General features: G+C 40.6%; 1 protein-coding gene across 1 annotated transcript in view; it reads left to right on the forward strand.

Annotated features, from left to right (window-relative positions):
- Positions 1-27,472, forward strand: part of fat3a (FAT atypical cadherin 3a) — a 225,322-nt gene that overhangs the window by 138,979 nt on the left and 58,871 nt on the right. Inside the window, exons 5-9 of the mRNA XM_083914654.1 lie at positions 1,390-1,704; positions 2,588-2,798; positions 6,824-6,892; positions 18,064-18,206; positions 25,550-25,825. Of these exons, the coding sequence (XP_083770780.1) occupies positions 1,390-1,704; positions 2,588-2,798; positions 6,824-6,892; positions 18,064-18,206; positions 25,550-25,825 (1,014 nt within the window). The remainder of the gene's footprint in view (positions 1-1,389; positions 1,705-2,587; positions 2,799-6,823; positions 6,893-18,063; positions 18,207-25,549; positions 25,826-27,472) is intronic.

Below are 27,472 nucleotides of genomic sequence, written 5' to 3' on the forward strand. Positions count from 1 at the left end.
TTAGGAATAGTGAATGTGTTTTACAAAGTCATTACATTCTAAAGCTTTTTCTTTCTTGTCCCGCTAATGTTGTGACACATACTGTTTGCGTGGGTCTGCACCTAACAATTCTTTTCATTTTTGATTGTTCTGCTGATCCATCAATTAGTGTGTAGAACTTCAGATAGTGAACAGTGTCCATCATGGTTTCCCATACTCTGAGTGTATGTATTCTCATGTCTTGTTGGAAACTCAACGGTATTCCCCTGTATATATATATATATATATAATTAAGCATTACAAAAATCAGAAAAAATCAGCCACTCAATGGTTAACTTACAACACAACGCAAACAATGTATTAATCATAAGAAAAACCTACAGATTAATTTCAGTCAATTGGAAATTGATTCCTCTAAAAGCAAATGTGTTTCTGGCCACACTTGAAGGTGTGAAAAGCCTGCCATCTTAGGCTCCTTCTCCACTTTGGACTAATGAATACCCACAGTAACTATTACTTCAGCTGGACATTTTTCACAAAATGGTAGCTCAGAATAGTTCAATAATTGCGCCTTATTCACCAATACCTCCCTGTCTATTTTCTTGAAATTGTTTTCGTGAAAGGTCCTGAGAAATGTCTCCGTCAGAATCATTATGATGATGAATCCCATTTTCCTCTTAATCCAAAGCATGTGCCAGTCAATCGTAATTAGTGCAGGTACATTCCCAGACTGCAGGGCTGCGTGGACAGTACACACAGAAATGGAAAGGAATAGCTGAGACTTAATTCAAGAGGGGGAGCACCAGACTCCAAAAAATAAAAAAAAACTTAGATATTTCTACAGTGAAGGTAGTTCTGAAAGAAGTGACCAACAAATAAGCTGTCATATTTGGTAAATATGTGGAAAATACTATTGTAATTTAAATCATATATTAGACAACAGTAGAATTGAAGAAAACGCAATAATTAATTATTCTGTACAAACATGTCAGCACTCAAGTGCTCTTGAGTGTGTGCAGATTGTGTTCTTACCTAAGATCAAATCACAAATAAGAAAACACTGATGAATGTCAGCTGTATGTGAAAACTGTGTCAGTGGGTGACTGAGGCCCATTGCTTTTAAGGGATCCTCATGAACTGGCCATGTTGGACTCACCTAGTTTACCCTGAGAGGGACAAATCTAGATAAATCTAGATATTCTGCGATGTTACAACTTAAAGAAGAAAGCACCATTATTGTCTGGGCATTGTCTGTGAGGTAAGACTGCCTGATTTGGGGTTCAACCTGGCCCTTGTGTCCTCCCAGGGACACTCCCTTATGTGTCGTGTATCGGGTCCAGGAACCGGTCCATGAATTGGAGCACATTTTCTGCATATTTATTTAAAATGAATCTCTCACTGTCCCTGCAGGTGGTGGTATCAGATGGTGGTCCTAGTCCCAGGCAGAGTACCGTGTGGGTGATGGTTCAGGTCCTGGATGAAAATGACAACAAGCCCACATTTCCTGAGAAGGTCTATCAGGTCAAACTTCCGGAGAGAGAGCGAAGAAAGAAGGGCGAGCCCATCTATCGGGTATTTGCGTATGATCGTGATGAAGGGCCCAATAGCGACCTCTCCTACAGCATTGTGGATGGAAATGAAGACGGGAAGTTCTTCATCGACCCCAAAACTGCAGTTGTTTCTTCACGCAAGGCCTTCACTGCAGGGAGCTACGACATCCTGACTGTACGCCGACCTTCTTCACTAATTAAGCATGCCTGCTAACACGTTTCAGGATGTAGGATATTTTGAAAGCCAGCTGATTTCTGGATTTTGTGCTTGTTAGTGGTAAAGTAAATTTCCAGCGTAAAATCATCCCAGGGTCATTTTCGGCAAATACACTCATCACCCATCGAGCCAAATTTCTTTTGTATAAAAAATATAAATGGAGATAACACTGAGAGTCGCTGACAGCCGAATGCGGCTAACACTGATTCGCTCTGTGCAGTACGGTGAACGCATTAAAAAAGTTTAATCAGTAATAATGCTCAAAATGACACCGAACCTCGGCAGTAGCATGATAAGAGTCCTTACACATAAAACGAAGCACCAGCAACAGAGTTAGTGAACCTGGTACCAGCTCCTCTCATAGTAAAGCCCATTCAAGTCATTTACCAAATACAATCCAAAAGGAAGGAGCCCATTGATGCTTTGAAGTGTAGGGACTCTTATCATGCTACTGCAGAGGTTTGGTGTTATTTGGAGCAGCATTAGTGGTTAAAAAATAGGTTTTTAATATGTTCACTGTACTGTATAGTACACACTTTTATGTGGGGCTGAAGATGTCAGTGAAGTTTGTGTCCCAACACATACTTGGAATAAATGTTTCTTCTCTGTATATTGTGGCAGTCATATGGCGATATTCTAGCAAAACGTTGACTTTGGACATAACCTAGGGTCTTACTAAATCCCCCAATATCGACACACTCATAATGTCCCTTTGCATTGCATCAAAATGGCAGCTTAGTGGTCAAAAATATGCATACATCTGTGTTCTTTGTTTTGCTACATGTTATTTCTCAGTGGCTTGATGAGCCTTTACTTTACAGTCTATATCTTTGCTCCTCAGATCAAAGCAACAGACAACGGGCGTCCTCAGAAGTCCTCCACAGCTCGCCTGCACATCGAGTGGATCCGTCGACCTCCTCCCTCCACTCTCCCGGTGCTCTTTGATGAGCCCTTCTACAACTTCACCGTCATGGAGAATGACAAGGTGGCAGAGATCGTGGGTGTGGTGTCCCTGCAGCAGAGCTCCGCCCCCTTGTGGTTTGACATCACAGGTAAAATCTCCTTATGGGTGAGGACGATCCTCTGTCAGCCAGTGGAGAGCGCTGTGTAGTGTGAGGTAGGGTGTGCCCAGGCTTGCTGCATGGTGTGTGTTGGGCTGACTCTGTCGTTGTGCCTCAGTGTATGTATGAGGTGCAGCTTAGGTGCTGTGGCCTTGCTGCATGATCTGTTACGCTCTGCCCATCCCAGTCATGGTGACAGCTTCTCCAGCTGTCAGGTCTGTACGCCCTGTAGAAGGTAATGTAATGACGACAGTTGGCAGTTTACAGAGTACTGATATGGATTGAATTGAGGATAAACCAAAGTATTGTCGTGTTATCCTGAGACTTTGAAGGGACTTCTTTTTTGAAGGGACTTTCCCTTTAAGAGATTTAGTGTTATTTATAAGTATTATTCATGACTTATTTAGTTCCTTTCTTAACTTCTCTGCTGAGAGGAGGCACTGGCTCTTTCTCAATAAAGAACATTCAGATGAATTTTAAAGCCACTGTGACATTCCCCTATAAATGCCTAACATGGCACACTTAAATCCCTCGGATCCGTCAAAGTTCACTTTCTGACACTTGAAAGGCTTAACAAGATTATGTCACGCCCAGTGCACTAAGCTCAATTTTTTCCGCATTATGAATGGTGACGATTCTGGTGCAGTAAAAGTGATTTCTTAATTCTAATAATCAGTACTTTTGATGTTAATTCCATTCGTTTTCAATGCCATTCGATTTTTTATGCATACTGACTTAAGTTCCCCATCTGGGACGCATGCAGGCTTAGTCAGCCCACACTAGGTTGGACAACAGGGACCAGGAAAGACTGCAGTTTCCACAATGCACCATCCATGATTCCTTGTGTTGTCACTGAGCAGTGACAGTCAGTGTGTATCCAGCTGGAGATACCTTCTGGCTCGTGCTTGTGGCTCTTCATAGCTCTGTCCATCTCTTCTCTCTCTTTCTCAGAGTTTCTCTGTCCATTTCTCTCTCCCTCTGGACACATCCTCTTTTCAGTCTGTATACAGCCTTTCTCTGGGATCACAGCTACATCTGATCTTTTTATTGTCAGTGAGGCGGTATGGGTCAACATATTTGTTATGCATCACAGCATCACAAGAAAGAGACTGTGCCCAAATTAATTGTGTGTGCGAAACCCATAATGCAATATGCATTTGTATTTATGAAAAGTCAATGAATAAGTGATTCATTAAATATGTTTAAGAATGTAAAGTATGAAAGCATAAAGTATAAAATGATATTGGTAAAACTATGAATTGTTTAATGTTAGAAAAAAAACATTTGGTCAGGGTAAAAAGAAACCATGAGATGTGAACAGGGGTCAGTCACAGTGTATATTTAAGCAGAATCCCTGGCCTCCTCCCTGAGAGGTTTCTACAACTAAAACAATATCATGCAACTCTTTCTTTACTTCTGAGAGACAGCAGACCATATTTACGTGACTACAAGCGGTGAACATTAACAAAGGTTCTTTTAAGCATTTAAAGAGATGACCAGTAATGTTGTGTCCCTGGTGAGGACAGTCTCAATCCAATAGTTCAATTCAGTTCAACTGTGTCTGCTTTCATCTGGCACCTGTTCCAGATGTAAAGAGCGTAGACCAGAGCTGCCTCTCCACAGTTCCTTGTCAGGTCATCAACTTTTTAAAAATAATCCTGTGAAGGTGCTGCACAGTGATTTCATAGCAGGCAGGCTCAGAAACTGTGGACATGAGAAACAGCTGTGACAGGTTGTTCTATTGACATCACTGAATCATTATTCACCTGAGATCTTATAAAAAGGACATACATGTGTCTTATTATCATAACATAACTAATTTAAATTGCAAGAAACATTGGGCCTCATTCACAAATAGCTTCTTTTTTCTTCAACTTGTTCTTAAGAAAAGTCCTCAGAAAAGTGGAGACAGTCAAGTCAAGAATGTCCAAATGAACGTCTAAAGAGAGTGGAGCACCAGAGTGCAAATGTTAAAAAACAAAAACAAAACATTAAACAGAAGTGGAGGTAGTCCGCCAGGAAGTGAACGCCAAGAGAGCTGTCACATTTAGTAGAGATAGTAGTGGATATAAAGAAATATATATAAAACTCATCCCAATACATTGTCAGCTGGTAAAGCATTCACCCCGGCTGTGAAGGATGTGTTCTTACTGCAGCCTCCAGGACTGGAAGTCCAGGGGCCTCATTTATAAAACTGTGCTTAGAATCCTTCCCAAAACTTTGCGTTCGCACAAAACCATGAAGGTGTTGCCCACACAAAATTGAAATTTATAAAACTGTGCAGAGCACATTTGCACACAATCTTTCCTTTATAAATACTGATAAATTCCCACCTGTGATGATCTCCGCCCAGTGTCATGGGCATGGAGGTAGAGCACCGCAAAAATGTGTTGTGTGGAAGCCTCATTAGAGGCATTTCAAATAAATATAAACAGAGAGTGTCAACAGCAGCTGTGAATCAAGTTAACCCCAAGTTAAGCATATTCATATATAAAATATTTAGGGCTATTTAAAAACTGTGAATAATATGGCAGGCCTTAATGTGTTTGTATGAAGTGAGAAAAGAAATAAAGCATGATATTCCAGAGAATTATTTGCGACACATGAGATCCACATAAGATCCACACATCAATCCTTTCTATTTCAGCAGGTCCATATTTGACTGAAAACAGATAGATGTAATCCTTTCCTAAATTTAAAAAATGATTGTATCAAACGAAATTTACCTTTTTAATTCATTATTGTTAGGCCATAACTTTGCACAAAACTTTTTTGACAACTTCGGCCAAATGGACACACCTGCCGACGTATGCAGTTCTAAAATTCAGTTAAACATGTTATTAACAACATGTGGACTTGGTCATCAATTCAAACTGCATCTTAACTGCGTGCAGACAGTATAGTCCTATATCAGTATAGCCTATCCACAACTACAACTAGGCTTTAAAACAGTGTGAAATACATTTGCTGACCATTATTTTAAAGTTAATGTGTGTGTTTTTTTTCTGTTGACTCAGCTGTATTTCATGGTGTTTTCCTCGAGTGTCGCTGATTCCAGAGTCAGAAAAACTTTGCAGGAGCTCTACTCACACGTGATAGTTGGCGTAGGAATAAGCACGCTTCTCTGTAAATAATTTCTCTATTAATGCTGTTTAACCGCACATTTCTGCCTGTCTACGCAAGGTTTTTGTGCGCAGCAGGCTTTAGAAATAAGGCCCCTGTCCTCTCTCTAACAATCTGCCTGTCTCATTTCAACTGTATTATTCAATCCAAGATTAAAAAAACAAGCGATCAAAACTATCAAAAACTTTGGGTTGTGTTTATTTAATTTAAAAGGCCATATTGTTTTGTAAAATAAAAAAATAAAATACAATTTAATATTATACAACTGTATAATTGAAGGAGGTGTAATAAGCATCTGTTTTGCTCAAACATGTAAACACTCATATGTGTGTAAGAGTGCTCTTGAGTGTGTGCAGATTGTGTTCTTAGCTGCGAACAAATCCCAAATCAGAAAACATCTGTGAATGTTAGAATCTTCATGAAATCTGCTTAACTTCCTAAGAACGGTTGGTGAATGAGGCCCATTATTATCAATATCCAAAAACAGGTTGCTTCTGATTTCAATAAAGCCTGTTTTGGGATTGCTTATCCATGGTTATCTGCCATTTTGGCAAGAAATGTGATTAATGTTCATTAGATAGTGTTTGTCAGAAACTTTAATCATCAAATATGAGCATTTGTGTAGTTATAACCCATCAGAAAAAAAAACATTTTCTTATAACGAATTGCCTGACATGACACAATTCCTAGTGACACATATTTTACAATATCATTTTCCAGCTCCATCCCGTGTTCCAATAGTTTGAGAGAGGTTCAGTTGCTCTCTGTCTGTTTGTCTTCTCATCTCCTGCTCACCATGTCCTCCTCCTGTCCTCTTCTCCTCCTCTTGGGCCTGTCTGTCCGTCCTGTCTCACCGTCTCTCTTCTCTCTCCTCAATGCTTCATGCCTGGAAGGTCCCAGGTCTTTCCGTGAGATGTTCTATATTCTGCAGAGCGCTTGTGGCAGGAACTGTTCCTCAGAAGGTATCTCGTTTCCAACTTCTACTTTCACTGTTAGCTGTCTCTTCTCTCTACTTCCTTTACCTTTTTTTCCTTTCCTTTTCCTTTTCCTTGTCTTTTTCATTGGCGCTCATCATCTACCTCTGTGCTTCTCATCAGTGCTGCTGACATTGTTGTGATTGGTTGGCCGAGGGGGAAGAAAGCACACAGAAGCTCAGCCTGTGGACGTGTGTGTCTGTGTATGTGTTTATCCTGTGTGTGTGTGTGTGTGTGTGTGTGTGTGTGTGTGTGTGTGTGTGTGTGTGTGTGTGTGTGTGTGTGTGTGTGTGTGTGTGTGTGTGTGTGTGTGTGTGTGTGTGTGTGTGTGTGTGTGTGTGTGTGTGTGTGTGTGTGTGCACATAATGGACTACATTCCAGCCAAAGGTTCATTGAAGGGATGAAGGGATGATAAAAAAGATATAACACTATTAGTATCTGCTCCTATGGTAACGACCACCGGGTTACCTCGGCAGCTCTTTCTAATGACCTGCTGTTAGCAGCACCTGTACACACACTTCTCGTGGAATGAATGTATGCCTTCATGCTCCACTTTTCAAAGGCAGGTTCACACATGTACACAAATCTGTCACTATCTGCTGACCCATTAGCCCAACTAATGGCTGCACAACACAGCCTCCAGTACCCTGCATCCAGCAGGAGCGTCAAAGACCCAGCGCCTGAACACCACCATCAGTAGCACATGATTCTGAAGCATCCACTCATTTAATCCACAACAATTTTGAGATATGTGTGGACATTGCAGGCCAGGGGAAAGAAAATAGTTGGGTGTGCTGTGTATAAAAATACAGGGGGCATGTGCTCTCAGATTCTGTGCGCAATGTTCCATTTGTAAATGTTCTGTGAGATTGACTGAGGGATGGATATCAATACGTCGCTGATGTCCTCAGTGTCAGATAGAGCAAAAGAGAGAGCAAAAAGAGAGAGTCAAACATTATACAGCAGGGGTCTTCACCGTGTTGTTAGGCTACTTAGCTGAAGAGAGACAGCAGGGACCCCCTTCTTCGTATGTATGAATAATTCTTATACTGGGCCTACAATAATGTGTAGGGCGACGCATAACCTATACATATTGTATGGTGCATATAATATTAACCTGTTGAAATAATAGTTTTGACATAATTATATATTTACACTTACATGAGCAGGGGTTGAATGGGAAAATGATGGAGTAACTCTTCCTCTGGTACAGTAGGTGGTGCTCCGACAACATACAGCTGGTCTGAATGTCTGGTTCACCTTTGTCAAAATCACAAATGGCCGACTTTTAGACAGAATTATGACAGAAATGGGTCTTCTTGGTAGTGATGTAACTTGCCATTGTGAAGTTCTCCCTTGGTTTAAAGGTAACGCTCTATCATTGGGGGGGGGGGTTTTACATTGTTTTCAGCGCCAATGCTTCCTGGTTAATTCTATTTCCGGGTCAAAAGCCACCGCTGCAGGGTGGGGAGCATGTGCAGACGAGAAACCCGATATTAATCTGGGTAAGATGTTTACATGCCAGAGAACTCCAGTTACTAAAGGAGTTATGTAGGTCTTTTAACCGGGGTATGAGAACTCCGATTTTACCTGGGGTATGGTGTTTATCTGGTGTTCGAGAAACCGTCGTATGCCCTTAACCCAATTATAATCAGGTTTTTAAACTGCATGTAAATGCATTGAGTGTGGATGGGTGAATGTGACAAGTAGTGTGAAAGCTCCTTGAGTAGTCAGAAGACTAGAAAGGCGCTATATAAGTTTAAGTCCATTTATCATTTACCATTTACACCAGAGGTCGTGTTAACCCAATACTATCATTGACAGATTTTTTATTAACAATGACAGATAAATGTGGCAATGTTGGCAACGAAAACCTCCACTATTACAGGCAGGAACGTCGGACAGACCCAGCTCTGTGGAGGACGGACATCTGTCTGCACCGGTTGGTGAGGAAGAAAAGGAGAGAGAAAGAGAAAAGACGGACAGATGGACAGAGAGAGAGACAAAGACAGACACAAAGACAGAGACAGACACACTTCCAGTAACTATAATAATAGCTATAGTAATGTGAATATGACTTATATGTTATGGCAGTTAATACAGCACAATAGTAGAAACAAGCACAGCTGAGGTGATAGATTATAATAGTAGCAGGAAGCGTCATGCATCGTCCTTTTATCGACGTTATTTTCACTGAATGTGTGTGGAGAGATGCTAACAAGCAGGCTACATTGAATATATGTATGCAGACTGTTGGCCGTTGTAGCCAGGTGCTGCAACACTATCAACAAGAAGAGTGTTAGAGCAGCGTGTTAGTGTGTGCGCCCTGGAGTTCTGTTCGACAAACTTGAAATCAGACGTTTTTTTACTCACAGTTACTCAACAGTTACAAAATGTCACAGCAACTGAGAGTCCAAAGTTTCTTTAAAAAAACCTAATAATTGTAATGGCATTTATAAAGAAGGTGAAAAAAGAGGGACTGATGCAGTGGAGGATGGACAAGCAAGAACTGACATTTGGTTGCTTTAAGTGTCATCTGCTGTCACTGTGGAAGAAACCTCTCCAGGTTCTTATGAATGAATAATCTATAGGCTTGTTCTATATATATGAATTATTAAAAATTGAAAATGAATGAATGAAAATTTAAACAATAGGTAATAATTGAGTTTGACAAATTGTGTACGACCCTATTAATCAGAATGATGGACAATGAGAAAGTATAACGCAACCTCTGATACACACACACAGATTTAAAATGCAGAACACATACAGAACATATGCATGCACACACCACATCCTGTAAACATACACCAGTGATCCAGTTATAGCTGGAGCTGCTTGTGCTCCACCCAGACCCACAGACAGACCCACAGACAGACAGACAGACGGACCCACAGACAGACAGAAAGTCAGCAGTGATCACAGAGCAGCCCCAGTCTAGTCCACAGAACCTATACACACCCACACATACGTCCAACTACAGAAACACAAACAGACGCCATACATGAATCAGTCCATATACCTGTATATGACCATAATAAATAAAAAATTCATCATAGAACTTAAGACCTAGGTTTATAATCATTATTTGTATTCAATTCAATTCAATTTTATTTACAGTGCCAAATCATAACAAAGGTTATCTCAGGAAACTTTACATATGGAGTGGGTAAAGACCACACTCTATGACTTATTTATAATTTACATTGACCCAACAATTCCCCAATGAGCAGCAATAAGTCGCACTATCTTTAATAATAATTATGATTATTATTGTAGTTATCAAAAACAGTAATAATCCAGCATCTTGTTTACACAGTGGCAATGAAAACCTTTCCTTTAACAGACAGGAACGCCAAACAGACCCGGCTCTGTGGAGGACGGACATCTGTCTGGACTTGTCTTTGGGGAGAATGAAAAGGAGAGAGAAAGAGAGAAAAGACTAGGCCTATAGCAGCATCATTATCAGAACAAAATCAGCCTATCCCTTTTCTTTGGTAATAAAGTAATCCGTGTGATCACAGTGGTCACATGTTTCAAACTGCTACCTTGCATCTGTTTTACGCTCTTATATGTCAGGACCATCAGGACAAGCTCAAGGGGCTCTTCGATCTTCTTCTTTCTCTATTTTGTGCCTCCTCTCTCCTCCATCCTCCTGCCTGTGGTCCAGAAATAAATCTCAGCAAAATGCATATCTCTTTATAATAATTTCATATATTGTCATCCTCACCATCGACAAGCTCTTGCACAAGATGCGCTACATTCTGTATTATACATGTTTTGTGCATACCAAGGGCGTCGGATTAGATCTAAGAACACATAATATGTTTTGCCACACATCATATTTAAAGGTTGAATATGTAGAATCTTCATTAAAAGCTATATTTAAAAAAATAATAATACACCAATGGGGCATTTTGAGGGGTAAGTAATGAAAGTATTGCTTTTCCATAAAAAATATGTTTAGTCTGAATTAATATTTAAAAAATGTTTTGACGGGTTTTACAATGACTTTCTGTCCCGTCCTGTTTCCATTGTACCAGCGATTAAGCGGCTGGCATTGCCAGGGTTGTCTGTTGTTGGGTGCAGCTACTGTAGGCTGGCACTGGCTGAAATGGAGTTTGCAAATCCTGCAGCTGCTTCAGAGCCACAGTGAAGGGGGCGTTATTTGTCCCAGCAGCTGAGTGACTGGAGACGGGCAAAAACCAGAGTCAATATAGGCCAAGCATTCACTCCTCTGCAATATTGTTTTTATGGTGTGATTTGCTGGAGGGGATGGGTTCATATAGGTTCAAACAGGCTCTGGTCTTCTGTAGGCTACTGGGCCGGGTCTGAAGAACATGGAAACCCGAGTGTTATATTTTGTTGTTGCCACTACGATCTCGAGACACTAGATGGAGGTGTTCTGCTCATTCTCCATATTCAACCTTTAACTAACGTGGCTTTAAAGTGACAACTCCAAAGCACGGATGTTTCATTTTGTTTAACGCCTGTTTCCTCTATGCTTGTATCACAGGTGAGAGGGACTAAGACATGGGGAAAGGAAGTGAGGATTTTCAAAATGAGAAACAAGAAAAGCCAAAGTCACCAGATCACTGCCTCTAGAGCAATAACACTTCCTGATTGCATCATCCATAACATGATGGGGATTGCAGTGCCAAAACTCATAACATGTTCATCTCAAATGGTATCCAAGAATGTCCTAAACTTTACCACTCACGATAATGGAAGCACAATTTCCTGTGATTTGAGTCATTGGTAAAACACTCACGATAGAGTATGAAGCACTCCAACGTGGTAAAAAACAAAAGAACACAGCCTTGCTTCATGTTTTGATATTATGTATCAGTTTCCTTTTCCTAAATGCTCTCGTATCAGGACACCTAATAGTTCATTATGAATGACTTCCATGTCCTGTGGTGAGACAACTGTCCAGCTGAGCCAATGAGTATAATCTCAGCTTCAGACAGGCACTGGAAACCAATTTTAGAACAGAGAGTTTTTGCCTCCCACATTTTGCGGAGTGTTCTCTCTGTAATTTGGTGTCAGCAGACAGGAGGTTTTTTCCGGCCTCAGTAAGATTCTTGCCAAACCCTCTTCTTCTTTATGTCCTAGATGAGGATGACGGGGTCAGGCGGCAGACGTGGCTGTTTAAAGCTGCTCGTCATTAATATTTTGTGGAGCACACAGCTAACAGCACATGTGCAGTTCATACTGCAAACTCATTCTGACTTAAAAAGCATCAATTATTTGCCACATTGTCATTCTACATTGTCTTCTGTAAATGTCTGTTTGGATAGTTTTGTGCTCACTAAAGCACAGGACAAGACAGACCGTGACAATGTCTTAGGTTTGAGTTCAAACAACTACACATGTGGATGTCCATCAGACATTTAATACATTATTCATACATTATCTGTAGGTCAATTTCCATCTATTTTTCATGCAGCACAATAGACGAGAGTGGAGACGAGTTGCATTAAGTCACTCAGGAAAATTTTGGTTAACATGCATGAGTTCACGTGTCATGTAGGATTTGCTACTTTCCAACTTTCAGCGCAATAATCTCATCTCACTACACAGAGTATGATAAATATATTTTAAGTATTGCCTACAACATAGCAAAACAAGTTGTTATTCAATTCAATTCAGTTTTATTTACAGTGCAAAATCATAACAAAAGTTATCTCAAGACACTTTAGATATTGAGTAGGTAAAGACCACACTCGATGACTTATTTATGGTTTACATAGACCCAACTATTCCCCCGTGAGTAGCAACAGCAATCTTGTGCACACAGTGGAAATCGTCTCCTGTGTTTGAAATCGTTCCCTATAATAGAAGGAGTGCAACACGAATATAGTTCGACGCCATTTAGTGCTGGTGTTCGAATTCCCTGTGGTTAAATTCATTTACTGTATAGTTCACTATGAAATACCCACAATGGACAAGTCATCAGTTTACAGGCAGCTCAGCACTGTGTGTCAAGTTGTAGTCATAAATCAGAAATAAAAAATATTGAATGAATTAATTAAAATAAATTGTGAAGAGTATATAATGGCTTAGAACAATATGATTGAATTATATAATATCTATTCCCATGCTCGATTATGTTTTATAAGTTGCATCGATTTTGAATTGATACCATTTGTGTGCTAAATTTAACCAATCTTATCGTCAATATACGCATTAACACTCTAGTTTGTGTTTGTAAAGTTTCATGAGGATGTGATTATCCTAGAGGTCACAACAGCTCATTTTATGCAAGAAATGCTCTTACTCCAATGAAATGGATCCTGTTATGACTTACATTATCACAAATGAATGCAGCTCACATACCAATTTATGTAGTTCAAGAGTGTTAAAGGATCCCTGTTGCTGCTGATCCGAGGTACAGTGCTGGGATAAACCTTGTGAGCCACGTGCCCGATGTCAGGCCCTTTATGCTTTCTCTGCTAGCAGTTTAAAGGGCACTGTCCACTTAGCTCTGCCCAGGACTATTGTGATTGGTCTATAGAGATACAAACAAACCAAATGTTTTTTCCTTCCCACAATAATACAGACAGTCTAGCCAGACCATACTCCAACGCTGACACAGGAATTTGGAGATTTGCCTTCTTATGCGAGACTATGGGACCCTAGTATGCGGAAATATTCAATTTGCCCTTTTAGAATTTACATGGGAGTGTCATAAAGGGGAGACATGTGGGTACCCGTACAACCCATTTTCATTCAGCTATCTGGAAGTCAGAGGTCAAGAGACCTCTTCAGGGTTTCCTGCAGCACTTTACAGCTTAGGCAGCTGTCTAATCAACACAGGCCTGCCGCCTTGACTTACATCTTCCAAAATATATATATTTTAACAATAATGATATGACCGATATTAGCCGTGTTACCCCGTGTCCTAACAGCATGTGAGCGTCAGACTGTCGCGTCACATTGACTCTGTCTCTCCACACTTATTCATAGAATAAGTGGAACAAGCTGAAAAATATGCTCCTGAAAAACAGGTAAATGTCTCGTTCACCGGTAGACTACTGATGTGCTTAACAAGGAGGGATCACCATCATTTCAGCATCATGAAAACAAATGGAGCTGTCAACCAGTTTTACAGTCTCTTAAAGCGTGTTTTTTTTTTTTAACACTGGTTGTGTGTCCCGATCACGAGCTGTAATAGCCCACAGCTGATTTATTTCATGAGTGAGAAACAGTAGTCATCTCGTAAGTAACGGTTGTTGGTAACTGCAGTCAGTTCTCAGACACCTGGCTACCGTTAGGTTAGCACCTCTTCTGCTTCTTCTTCTCCTCTGGTAAAACACAGCCACATTGCATTGTGGTATACAGGAGTACAATGTAGTGTACATCGTATGTAAAATCAACTGACTTGTGTACATCCTGCATGAGAATCAGTATAAATGGTCCACCTGTGAAAGAGTTTAATTTCAACAGGACCCTAGAGTTGTTCTCTGTTAAACCAAAGAGGATCGCCTGAACGATGCTACATGTCAGCTCTGACAGAAGTAGTGACATGTTTAGCTTTGGTTCCTTTAGTTAAAATTGCACAAATTCTTCTTGTTTCAGTTGCTGTTTAGTACCTCATTGATTTATGTTTGTATTGTTCTTGTTCCAGATGGTATTGTGAAAAGCTTATTATTAATTTATTACAACATTTTATTATCATGTAATATTTATTGTTTGATAAATAATTGTTCAGTGTAGTCTACATGGCAAAAGACCACCGACCCTGACTATGGCCATTCCTTCCCAACAAGCGAGCTTATCAGGGTTGGTACCAGTGGACCCCTTATATCGTCCATACCAACTTATTTACTTTAGCCTTAAAACCCACTCCACCCTCTGAAAGATAAAAGTCAACAAGGCCTACTGGGGGACTGCTGGATAAGTTACTTTCAGATGTTGAAAACTGAACATACAGTAATCAGTAAATATTATTCAAAAGAACTCCATTGATTCCATCAGCAGATTTAATACGGTATTCACACAGAATAAAATGCTATTGCCCTTAAACCGTATTGTGATTGTTCATCGCATTCATTGAGATACAGTAGTACTAGTAGAGAGACTGCAGACCTGCTGAGAAGTTCGCACAGGCAACTGAAGATGTCTCCTAGATGAGCGTACAGCTTCAGTCTAGCAGATTATTCATGTTGTCTAGACATTGAATAAATGAGTGCACACTACATCATACACTTCATAGCTGTGGCACCGTAAGGGACTGGCTCAGGAGTGTGCTCTTTACAGTGATTTTAACAGAGCTGCTTCACTGCAACTACTGTGATGGAAGAGATGAGCCCAAAAAACACTGCTTGTGCTTCTTCAAATGGTCTCGAAATAACGGAGGCCATAAAGGCGTTAATGTTGCGAGGAACACACACACACACACACACACACACACACACACACACACACACACACACACACACACACACACACACACACACACACACACACACACACACACACACACACACACACACACACACACACACACACACACACACACACACACACACACACACACACACACACACACACACACACTAAGCCTTGGCTGAGTGGTGGCGGGCTGAGGTCTTAGTGATGCTGTGCTGAGGTCATAGATTTATTAGACACAGACGCCACCAAGGAATCCCTTAGAGTCTGACACACGCACACGCACACACACACACACACACACACACACACACACATGCACACTGAGACAGCAGATTGTGACAGATTATTTTTCTCTAACATGGAGCACTTGAAGCAGTTTCAGCTTCTTTGGGGAATATGTATTTACTCATTGCATTTTTTGGGTGGTATCTTCATGGTTGAATGCACTTATGTAAGTTGCTTTGGATAAAAGCATCAGCTAAATGAATGTAACGTAGTGCAATGTAACAGACATAGTTCACCTAGTCCAGCTCACATTAAATGATGTTCTTAATCCAATGTGGGTGGTGAAATGAGAGGTATGGCCTGATGTTTGCATGGTAACCATCACAGCTCTCCCTACAGAACAGCTTTAACTCTTCCTTCATAGAACTGTTACTGTGGCCTCTATCCTTATAATAAGATGGATCCCTATATTTAAAATACTGAATAACAGTTATTCTGACAGAGCTTCCACAAATTTAAATATTTGATAAAACATACTATATTTTTACATATGCATCCTTGCTCATACTTAAAGTCATAGAAAGAAACAAAACAGGACCCACTATGACCTAGCTCCTGACAACTAATGGCTCGATACATAGAAATTTAATCAGATAGAAAGGCCATGGGAATTTGACGATAGCAAAACAAAATGCCAATTGTTGTTAGTTGTCATGGTTACATGTCATGGGGGGGTTGTAAAGTGGTTGGCAGCTCGCTGGCAGGAAAGAGCGAACGGACACACCTTGGGAGTTGTTCTCTAGAGTGGCAGGAGGAGGAGAGACGGTTAGATCCAGCTGCAGTGGGTCAGTGGACTGTTAGACCCAGCCTGCTGTTCAGTGCAGCACGAAAACATGGAACCAGCAAGCCAGTGGCTAGGTGGAGCTGTGAATCACTGTACCACAACACTACCCGAACTTGTGCTAGAAACTTCCTTCTCCTTCTCTCCCTTATAGTGGAGAAGCAGGACGCCGTACAGTGTGACAAGGAACTGCAGCACGGTCTGCAGCCTCCCACCGCCTCGGCTCCCACCCGGGCAACTGGAATGTCTGACTGAAGGAAATAGTCTCACATGTTTACTGTTGTTTACCTGTTCTCCGCACATGGATGTTACGTAAACACATACGTGTCGTTAGTTGGCATGAGCAGATCAAAGCCCACTTTTGTGTTTTTACCCCTTTACACAGTGGAGCGTTTTTAAGATTTCCACTCTGGAAGAGGTTTCACTTTTTGTGAAGCCCCAAAAACACTGTCGCCATCTAAACGAAAGGCACATCTGATCAAATCTTTTGTTGTTTTTTACCAGCGAGAGTTGTCGTGACTCTCCTTTAGTGGCTGGCTCTTCGCACGTCATGACTCCAATGCTCGTTTGGCCGATGCTGCAAAAACCTCCAAGACTTGCCGCGAGTCTGTTTAGATTGGTTGTACCGAAGTTAGTCTGGGAATTGGCAACAGTACACATAAAAATGGCCACCAATCAGACCATTCTGCTACACTGATTTGAATGGGAATGTTTTTTCTATCTTATTAAATTTCTAAGACACCATATCATAATGGGTCCTGTTTTGTTTCTTCAAACTTTATAATTATGCAAGCAAGGATGCATTTGTAATAGTACAATATATTTTATATGTATATAACATATATTTTTATGTTTTAATGAGTGTGGAAACATGTTTGTTGCAGTTTGTTCACAGTAAAAATAGACAGGCAGCCTCTTGTCTCTCACCAGCCTGAAGCTCGCTGGTGTGCAGTTCGCTCTGATTGGACATTTCATATCTCATGTTGTTTCTATACTGTTCATTTCCTAGCTGATGTTTCCACGCATCACTTTTCTTTTTAATTAAAATTGTGGTAGCTATCACTGGTTCCCCCTTCAACATTTCATCAGTGTACTCGATGGATTGTTTAGCCTTTAGAGCTTAATGCTGTATGTGCCAGACACCACATGCAGACAGTAATAAGAACACACAAAAAACAAACACACACACGCACGGTCTGCGTTGCACATGCAGCTTGCATGGCCAGTGCTCATGCTTCATTGTGTTGTGCTGACTATCAGTTTGCTGGAGTGTGTGTGTGTGTGTTTGTGCGTGTGTGTGTGTGTGTGTGTGTGTGTGTGTTTGTGTATGTGTGAAAGGGTTGGGTAACCCTGTCAGCAGCCATCCCTCCCACATCTATACCATCACACACTCCAAGTAAATTCAGTAAAGAGTGTGGGTGCAGCAATGGTCTCCAGTCATGTGCTGCTTAGTGTGTGCAGGTGTCATGCTAAACAGCCAATATACCGTAGTTTTGTAAATGTCAGGTTTAAATCAATGTAAGGACATTCCAACAAATGGTTGCACATGAATGAAAACCATTGGTCAGTAAATTAAACTGTCTGGTGTGTGCGTGTGTGTGTGTGTGTGTGTTCACATACAGTATCCATTATAAGTGATGTGTGTTCAGAGTATGTCTGTGTGATTGACACTGTGTGTGACCTCCCCCCTGTGGAGCAGGTGGGAACAGCGACAGCGTATTTGACGTAGAGAAGGCTGTGGGGACCATCATCATCGCCAAGCCTCTGGATGCTGAACAGCGCTCCTTCTACAACCTGACTGTGCAGGCCACAGACGGCACCAACACTGCATACACACAGGTACAGCTTCACCTTTACTTCACCAACCTTTTATTGCTGGGTGGTTTAACTGTGGAAACTGTTTTTGGAGCATCTTAAAATGCTTATGCAAGGAAGATGTGTTACTGCATACGCTATATATATATATATATATATACACACAGTACACCTGCCTGTATATATACATTTATATTTTTTGTCACTTCAGTTGGAATGACCCATACCATCTGAACTGGAAATAGCTGAGACTGTAGCAATGGAACAGAAAGTCTGGGTTTCACTTATGTCCTGAAGATTATAGAGGTGGCGTGGAGTATTATATTATCCCTTTAATTTACTCTACATTGGTCACCTTCCCCATGTGGACCCCACATCGGTTAATGAAAGGACATGGAAATGAATTAATTCATTTAAACATTGCTCAGAATATAGACTAGATTTTAACTTGCAAGATGGGTGAGTATGCTAGAAATCCAGTTAGTCTGGGATATGAGAAGACACACTGTACATATGCACACAAACACTCACATCACATCCACAGCATATGATATTAGCATTTTAATAGAGCACAAACAATTGTTCTGTCATGAGGACACACACACACACACACACACACACACACACACACACACACACACACACACACACACACACACACACACACACACACACACACACACACACACACACACACACACACACACACACACACACACACACACACACACACACACACACACACACACACTTGTGATTTTGAAGGACAGTCAATTTCCCAAACTCATGATAGTGCAAAAGGCCATATTCATGCATTCCATTTGTATCCATATCATGCTTACCTGAAGACATACACACACACACACACACACACGTGCGCATCATCTAATTCTTATTATTATTCACCCAAACTATCTGATCCATATAAAGAAAAGAGGTGTCCTTATATTCTAAAGAAGTATTAAAATAACAGCAATGAATAGAATGATGTCAACAACAGACAACTCTGTAGTCTTTGTTGATGCAATCGTTTGTGTTGGTGTTAAAGTGAAATTGAGCTCTCAATATAACGCCATTCTAATCCACACCTCTGTAACAGTGTCAGGGCTTTCAGATTTGGTAATATCTTCATGATTTCAACTGGTGTCTCAGCTTATAAAACTGCCTGCTTTTTGTAATTTTACCTTTCAGCCTGTCATCCACAGAACACCATCTTACATATTGGTTTTAATATTTATTTTCACAGTCTTACACACATACTCCCTGTTCGCACATATACAGATACAGAGACACACACACACCTGTAAGATGATAAGAGGAAGGCTCCCAGATGGAGAGTCAGCATGGCGTCATGCCGCCAGTGAATGTCTCCACAGTTGAGCAACAGAAGGCCGACTGCTGCAGTAGGGTTTAAATTTAGACTCCTCGCCTGGCAGCACTCAGCTCAACTCCTGTCTCCGTCTCCCTCCACTTCTCTTTGTGTTTTCTCTGGATAGGAATCAGTACAAATTTCAGCCTCCTTTTCTGGATGTGTGTGTAGTGCACGTTGTCATTTTCCTCCCCCAGTCCTACTCCTGCTGCTATTTTGTACTTTGTGATCCTTACAGAGTTCAGCTGGCATATCTTGGCAGTGGTATAGTCAACATAGTGGCTCAGTGGTTAACACTGTCACCTCACAGCAATAAGGTTCCAATGTAGCTCTTGATCTTTGTTTTCTCTCAGAGTTTAGAACTTTCCACCCATATTTCTGTTGGTTTTCTCCCACACCAGAAGACTTGCATGTTATACGATATTTAAAGCCCAGGTTTTTCTTTGTGGCCCTGTTCAGACCTGGCATTAACGTGCATCTGTGGGGATCTGATCACAGTGGACAGCTCTTAGTATGTCTGTTCACACCTGCAGCACGATGTGTCTCTACATGTGTCTACAGTGAGCACTTGGGATCAGATCTCACTCCCCTGCTCTATATGAAAATAAAAAGGTACATTATTTCTGTTTGCATGTACAAAAATAAATATTTTAAGGAAAAATCATTTTTGTACCTGTCAATGTGTCCTGGGTTCATTCACACTTAGAATTGTCCACTTGTGAACACATGTGTGAGCATGTCCGCCTATGTAGACACTTGCAATAGTGTTAGCTGTCCTAAGTTGTTCTGGTGTATATCTGAGCCTTTCACTGTTCAGTATTAGGTCAAATGATTTCAGTCATACTGTGTGCTGTCCACTAATGTCTAAAGGTCAAAGTGTCTTTTACCAAAATGGCCAGACTCGAAGGCAGCACAGAGTTCATGGGGAGAGATGGGCCTCCCTCATCTCTCCCCATGAACTCTGTGTCTTCCCTTTGTCTTTGTCGTGATGAAACTGAATAAATGCAGACTTTGCCCAGAGTTTCAGTCTGTCCTCTGGGGAATTTGTGGTGTGGCTGTGCACAAGAATAATGACAGATGAAGTAGTTTGGTGAAGAATAAAAGAAATGTTCGAGAGAGAAGTTAAAACCCTACTTCCACAAATTTGTGCACCTGACCAATCCCTGTGGGAAGTGGGTGTAATCATGTTGGGATGGGAAAGTACAAAAAGTAGAGGGTTTCAGATGTTAAATCAGATCTGACAGGCCCTTTGTTTGAAGCATCTTTATACCCAAAGGAGTAGACCTGCCAAGATCAGCTGTCCACAAAGGGTTCTGGTGCTGAAACCCAGGATTGTCTGCACTTTTGAGCCTTGTCTTCCTTTTTCAGATTCCCAATGTTTTTTTTTAGAGAGGGTTTTAGATTCATGCAGAAAATAAGTACTGTGGTCAGTGTACGCTGTATATCACACCTCGTCAGCTTCAGTTTGCTTTAGAGTGTGTTTTAGATTTATCCAAAAGCTCATTTGGAAATCTGTTGTGGGAACCCATGGAGGAAGAAACTTAGGGCGCACTCACACTGTCCTTCTGTACCATGCCCAACCTTGCTTCGCAGCTAAAGTCTAGTTCGTTTGACCAGTGTGAGAACAACTGTACCACGGCCAGACACAGCGCTTGTATGGCCGCAGCCCAGTTGAGAGAGATGTTCTCCACGACGGACATTTAAAAAGATGCCCCAGAGCAGTAAGCGGTGTTTACTGCAGATTTTGTCAGATGAAAATATTCAATAAAAGTCAGACAAAACCAAACCTCTGAGGATGATGACATATAAGCAAGAGGCATTTGCGCGGCGGCCCAGGTCATTTAAAGTAATATGAGTACAAACAGGCCTGAGTCACAGGGGAAGAGGGGGGACAATCTGTAACGGGTTTGGTTGGGACCCAATAGCAGCACAAATACAGGCAGGTATCGTTGGTAACAAACGTTATTGGCTTGATGCAGGGAATAATCAGAGTCACGCCGCTGCAGGTAGCCACAGAGGAGACTTGAGTTACACTCACTCTGAAGAGCTGAACCAGGTAACCGCCAGTTAGCCACAGGAGCCGACAGGCAGAATCCAGAAGGGGACAGGCGAGGATCATGGTCAGGGACGGAAGGCTGAGGTGGTTTCCAGGAGATCGGTCAGGCAGGATAGTCAGAGGCAGGCTGGGTCGAAACCGGGCGATCAGGCAGAGTAACGCTGGAGAGTCTGGTGCAAGCATCGAGAACAATCTGGCAATGAGTGAGTGTGGAGTTGGGGCTTAAATGCAGCCAGAGCAGAGAGCACAGGTGAGTGGAGTTTGCTTGATGAGGGGGGTGTGTCTGATTGGCAGATTGAAGCAGGTGCAGAGTGTGAGGCAGAGATGAACTGTGACACAATCATGCTTTTCATGTGTTTCCAACGCTCTTTAGCCGATTGCCTGAATGTTCTTTTCTTAGCGTGTCAGTCGGGGTTCAATCAGACAATTTAATGGTTAGGTTCATATTGAAAGGTCAATCCCCACATGGATAAATGAATCAGTGTTAAAAGGCGTTAAAAATCCCCAGACAGAAGAATCACAATTATACAGCAATAATTAGAGCCAAAATGCAATCTCAGTTTAAATCAGTGTATTGCACAATGAGCTACACTCAGCATAAGAAAATGTCTTTTAAATAGTTGTCCAAAACGTCCAAATAATGCACTCCAACAGAAACAGTCCAAAGCTAAATCAAAAATCTGATCAAAATTGTGATGGTTTCAAGTACAACAAAATAAAGAAATAATTTCAGTTTGTTGAATTCTGTTTTTGTTGTTTTTTTGTAGAATTGAATCATCTTCTCAAGCTAAATAATAAAGGATCTCTGATAAGTTTCAGTTTCGTTATTGCCGTAAGGAGTGGGGCATCTTCCCAAACAATTTAACAAACGATCTTTGAACATGTGAATCTCCAATGCCATCAGACTTTTTTTGAGAATAATAAACACACAACCATGTAGAGACAGAATTTACCTGCCTGTCTAACATAATGGTAGGGGAAACACTAGAGATTATTACAAGGAGACCACAAGAGCTATGATTGGTCAGCCTGGGTGGCTTGTTGTTTGCCCTTTAAGTTTCTGCTGCTCCTGGAGGTTGTTGACATACAAGACAACATTACGAACATTTTACTAATTGTCTCCTTTTTCAGCAACAGCAAACCTTCTGCTCACCATGATCACCTCTGTCGATGACAGCACAATAGTCTCTTATCCTGTGAACTCATACGGCTCACACAAGGCCACTCTAAAATGATTGGCCTCCCTACCCCCAACCTCTCAGTCCTCAATAGCTATGCCCTGACAATTGGAGCTCACAATACCCCAGGCACCCCCTCAATATATTCTTCACACTGCTTCCATCTGCTCATAGATACCCATCTCCGGACTGTAAACGCTATGGCAGGAGTCTTTTTCCCCTCTCCCATAGTGTCACTTAACAAAATACACATATAACTATATTGTGTGCGTGTAGGTAAGTGTGTGGTTGTATCTGATGACTTTGTCGTATACAAATATACAATTTCTCACATCTCGATGGATTATCTTCCATGGCATCACTTGCACCCCACTACACTTGGTCCACTCATTTGCACATCCAAATCAAATCCTTCAGAACCCAGCCTTCCCTTGTCACTTCAAGTGTCTCTTCATCACCTACCTCCTTCCCCTTGGAAATATTTTCCACAAATTTGGTATCCATTTCCACTCCTTTGCGGATGACACTCAGCTCTACCTATCCAGTTAACCAAATTCCACACTACCACCCGCCTCCCTCTCCAACTGCGTATAAACTCCTGGTTCACATCAAACTTCTTAAAATTAAACGGCAACTAAACAGAAATCCTCCTCATCAGCACAAAATCTACATTATCCAGTTTATAATGGGTTATGATGGGATTGCTTCCTGCAGCCAACAACAGAGCAAGTAGCTTTGCTCGTGCCGTGTTACCAGAGGCCTGTACTGAGAAGCAGACTTTATGGTTAGCGAGGCCTTTATTTATGATGACATCAGTCAAAGTGTCTGTGTTATAATCCGAGGTTGATGGTCATTACAACACAATGGGGCAGGTAAAACCTTCCTAAATGTGTAATATATTTCAGTAATCGATTGTTTTTGTATCCATAAACCCATCCTTTTTCTTTCTTCCTATTTTCTCTTTACTGCTACAGTCAAGTTTCCCCTCAGGGTTTGATCAAATTAAATCTACTCTCACTTTCATTTCCTGCCTTTCTGTCTCTTCTGTCTGCTTCCCCACCTGTCTGTCTCTGCCTCTCCTCCTATGTTTTCCTGACTCAAGCTGGGCTTCATCACCATCGTCATCTGTGACTCGGGAACTTTCCATGAGTCATGACACACGACAACCATAAACACACTGCATGACTTCTCTGCAGTCTGCACCATGGCACACATTCAACTGTGTTCAGTATTGTTCAGCATACACACTGTTACATAATTCCAATGACACGCACAGTGATACGACTAGTGTTGTCATGATATCTTGTACAGTATTTCTTAACACCACTGACTTGTGTCAAAGTCAACCTGTACATGAAAGCACCATAGAGATTTGCATTGTCTCTGCGAGTTGATACACTGATTGCAGCAACACCATTGAAATAAATTGATTTTTTTAAAGAGGGTACATTAGTTGTCCACAGCTATTATGTCCCTCTGGAGATGAAGTACTTCAGCCCTTAATATGCTGATACAGCAAGGAACTGTTCAAACTACGCTGCTGTGACAGTAGTTACAGACCAAACGAAAGCATGAACAAGGGGAGACAGCTTCATCCTGTTGTTTACTGCTGCTGTACACAAATATGTGAATCCACTTTACCACACATGCCAACAGCCATTGTTGCTGCTGGGATTATAACAGCTTAGGGATTCATAGACTAGACCCTCAACATGTCTATCTAGCGTTGTATTTTTGGGAACAAGGACAGAAAATCTAAGGTTCTTAGAACTGATTCCCAGCCCTGTCTCCTACAAATTAAGCTTTTATACAACTAATCTGCATTAGAAAATATGACTTGTAGGAAATGTAATGCTGCTCACAGAGGAGGAGGACCCATTTATTGTCAACTTATCTGCAAAAGGTTCACTGTCAACATAACGTGTTCATCCTGAAAATGAAATCCACAGAGTGCCATTCCAATCGGTCTTGAAAATCTTGGACAGAGACCAAATTAGATACCATCATTGTCACATTTTAAGTAAATACAACATTTTAAGTTTTCAAACTTTATTATTTAATAAACTATGTAAAGCTTGTGTTTAAATGTTTGAACGGACTTGCTCCTCAGCCTGTCTGTAAATACATTAAGAGACTACAGAGCTGTAGCAGATCCACGGGAGCAGCTTCAAGTGGCAACTGGAGGGTTTCTTTTTTGCGAAACATCTTTAGCTCAGAGACCTTTTTCTGTGAAAGTAGCAAAGTCCTGGAACTTGCAACCTGATACTTTGAAATTTGCTGCAAACTTCAATACTTTCAAGAGAGTTACCAAATCCTGGTTAATACAGCAAAAAATGTGTGCTTGTCTGTAGCTATGTTACTACTAAATGTGTTATTAATATATCTTGTTGTACTTACTTAATCTTCTTGATCTTCTTAGCTTAGTGTTTTAACTTTTTTTTCCTTTTATCTTGTGCTTTATTGTATCTTGCAGTGCTGTGTTTACCTTCTTTTTACCACGTTTTATTCTCTTTTTTCCACAAAAGCCCTTCTAGGGACGGGTGTTGCATCCACTATATGATACTTGCATTGGACAGCTGTTCTTAGTTTGTCTACATATACTGTCTCTGTCCTTATCAAACCATAGATAAATAAAATATCTTAAAATATCAGCTACTCTGCTTGAACTACTCAGTTCATCAATAGCAGCTTAATATCACTCAGTCAATGATTTCTTTTTTCATCCCTCTCTTCTTTCTATTTATCAATTCCTGTCATGTTCCAGGTTCACATCACGGTTATGGACAACAATGACAACGCTCCCATCTTCTCTCAACCAACCTATGATGTGACTATATCTGAAGACACGCCACCTGACACTGAGGTGGTCCAGGTTCTGGCGTCGGACTACGATGAGCATCACCGGCTGACCTACTCTCTGCAGAGCTCCATAGACCCCAGCAGTATGCGTCTGTTCCGCATCCACCCAAGCCTGGGCACCATCTACACTGCTCAGAGACTGGACCATGAGGCCTGTGCCCAGCACATCCTCACTGTCATTGTAAGTCTGTGTCACACTCTGCCTTATATTTAGGACCATGTGCTAACAGCTGCGACTCTGTAAACATCTCAGTTTCCACTGAGGGGGTTCAGGCTTGTCTGCATTGTTGTGTTAATAGAATTATAGTCTTATCTTAAAGAAATTCAGTCCTTTTTCATTCATCCTGCTAATGGTTTCCACACGGGTAAGAGCAACAGGCAATTATAGCTGGGAACTATTGATTTTATTTTATTTATTTATTTATTTAGCACATGTTGAAAGAACAAGAAGAAAATTACAATTGAGAGACATTAGGTTAAAAAAAGAGCATGCAAAGGAAACTCAGAAAAAACCCACAAGGGGCTTGGCATGTTGGGTTCCCTACAGTTATCAAAAATATTTTTGATCATGGAAAAAAAAAAATATATATATATACAGTGGAGATCAGAATTAGAGAACAAAGCATTATTACTTGATTAATTCTGAAATACTGTTATTTTTTATTGTTCAGATACAATATCAGCTGTGTCTATACCACTACTCTACTAGCATGTTTTTTTAAATAACCAAGCCACTTCAACAAAAAGCTTTATTTTGAAAAAAAAACTGTAAGAAAAATAAGAGAACAGTAACCATTATTACCAACATTTTTGAATAAATCAAGTATTAATAATTTGTTTTCTAATTCTAATCCAAGTGTATAAACATACATATTTAAATTTCTCTATATTATATAATTCAGAATTTTTATTGTTTAACCAGGTTTCTGATATCCCAATTACAGATATATTTTTATTTAATTTTAGTGTAAATAACAGAATATGGGCAATAAGAAAAAATAACCAAATGTCAATATGTCAGTCATGTTTCATCCTTATTACTAAAAACTAGTATGCATATTTCCAAGGATAATGATTACAGGATGAACCCGTTCTTTATAATTTATGTTTTGCACGTACCAAGGATGCAGACTTGATTGTAGTTCACCATCTAATTTGACAGTATTATTTCGACAGTGATAAACTGAAGAAAGTTGTTTACCAAACCGAAGATCCCATGACCCTATTGCGTTTGATAAATATTAGTATTTTCATATCATATAGTATATAGTTCATATAGTTAACTCTTAACTTTAACCTTTTAACCCAGATATGTATTGCAGTGTGATGTATCATAAAAATAGAAAGATCTACAAATGAGTCAGCAGAGATCGTCTCAGCCATCAAGGGGGAATTTTATTAACACAAATTGACAAGTTCTCACTACACCTTCGTCAGACAAATCCCAAAATCTCTCCTTCCAGTCTCTCATTTTATACTGATGTTCGTGTGTTGACAAAGTTTACACGCCCCATGGTCACATATATACACTCCAATTACTGGCCATCACCTCCTAGGCTCTCCTAGTGTGTTTGTGTGTCCAGAACGTCATCAAAACATGCCCATAAATAGTCCTGTTATTCACTTGGCAGGATGTGATGTTATTGGCCTCTATTTCCTGTTATTCACACACACTTTTCTCATGATAAAGCCTTACTTTCTTCCACAATGTTTTTTTTATCATGAAAATTAGATACAAGTTAGACACTTTACTTGCTAATGCTAGTTGGATCTGATACACCAAAATCATATACTGGAATGGAAAGTTGTCACATTTTCACCATAAATG

Source organism: Echiichthys vipera, assembly GCF_963691815.1.
Source record: "Echiichthys vipera genome assembly, chromosome: 5".
NCBI lineage: Eukaryota > Metazoa > Chordata > Actinopteri > Perciformes > Trachinidae > Echiichthys > Echiichthys vipera.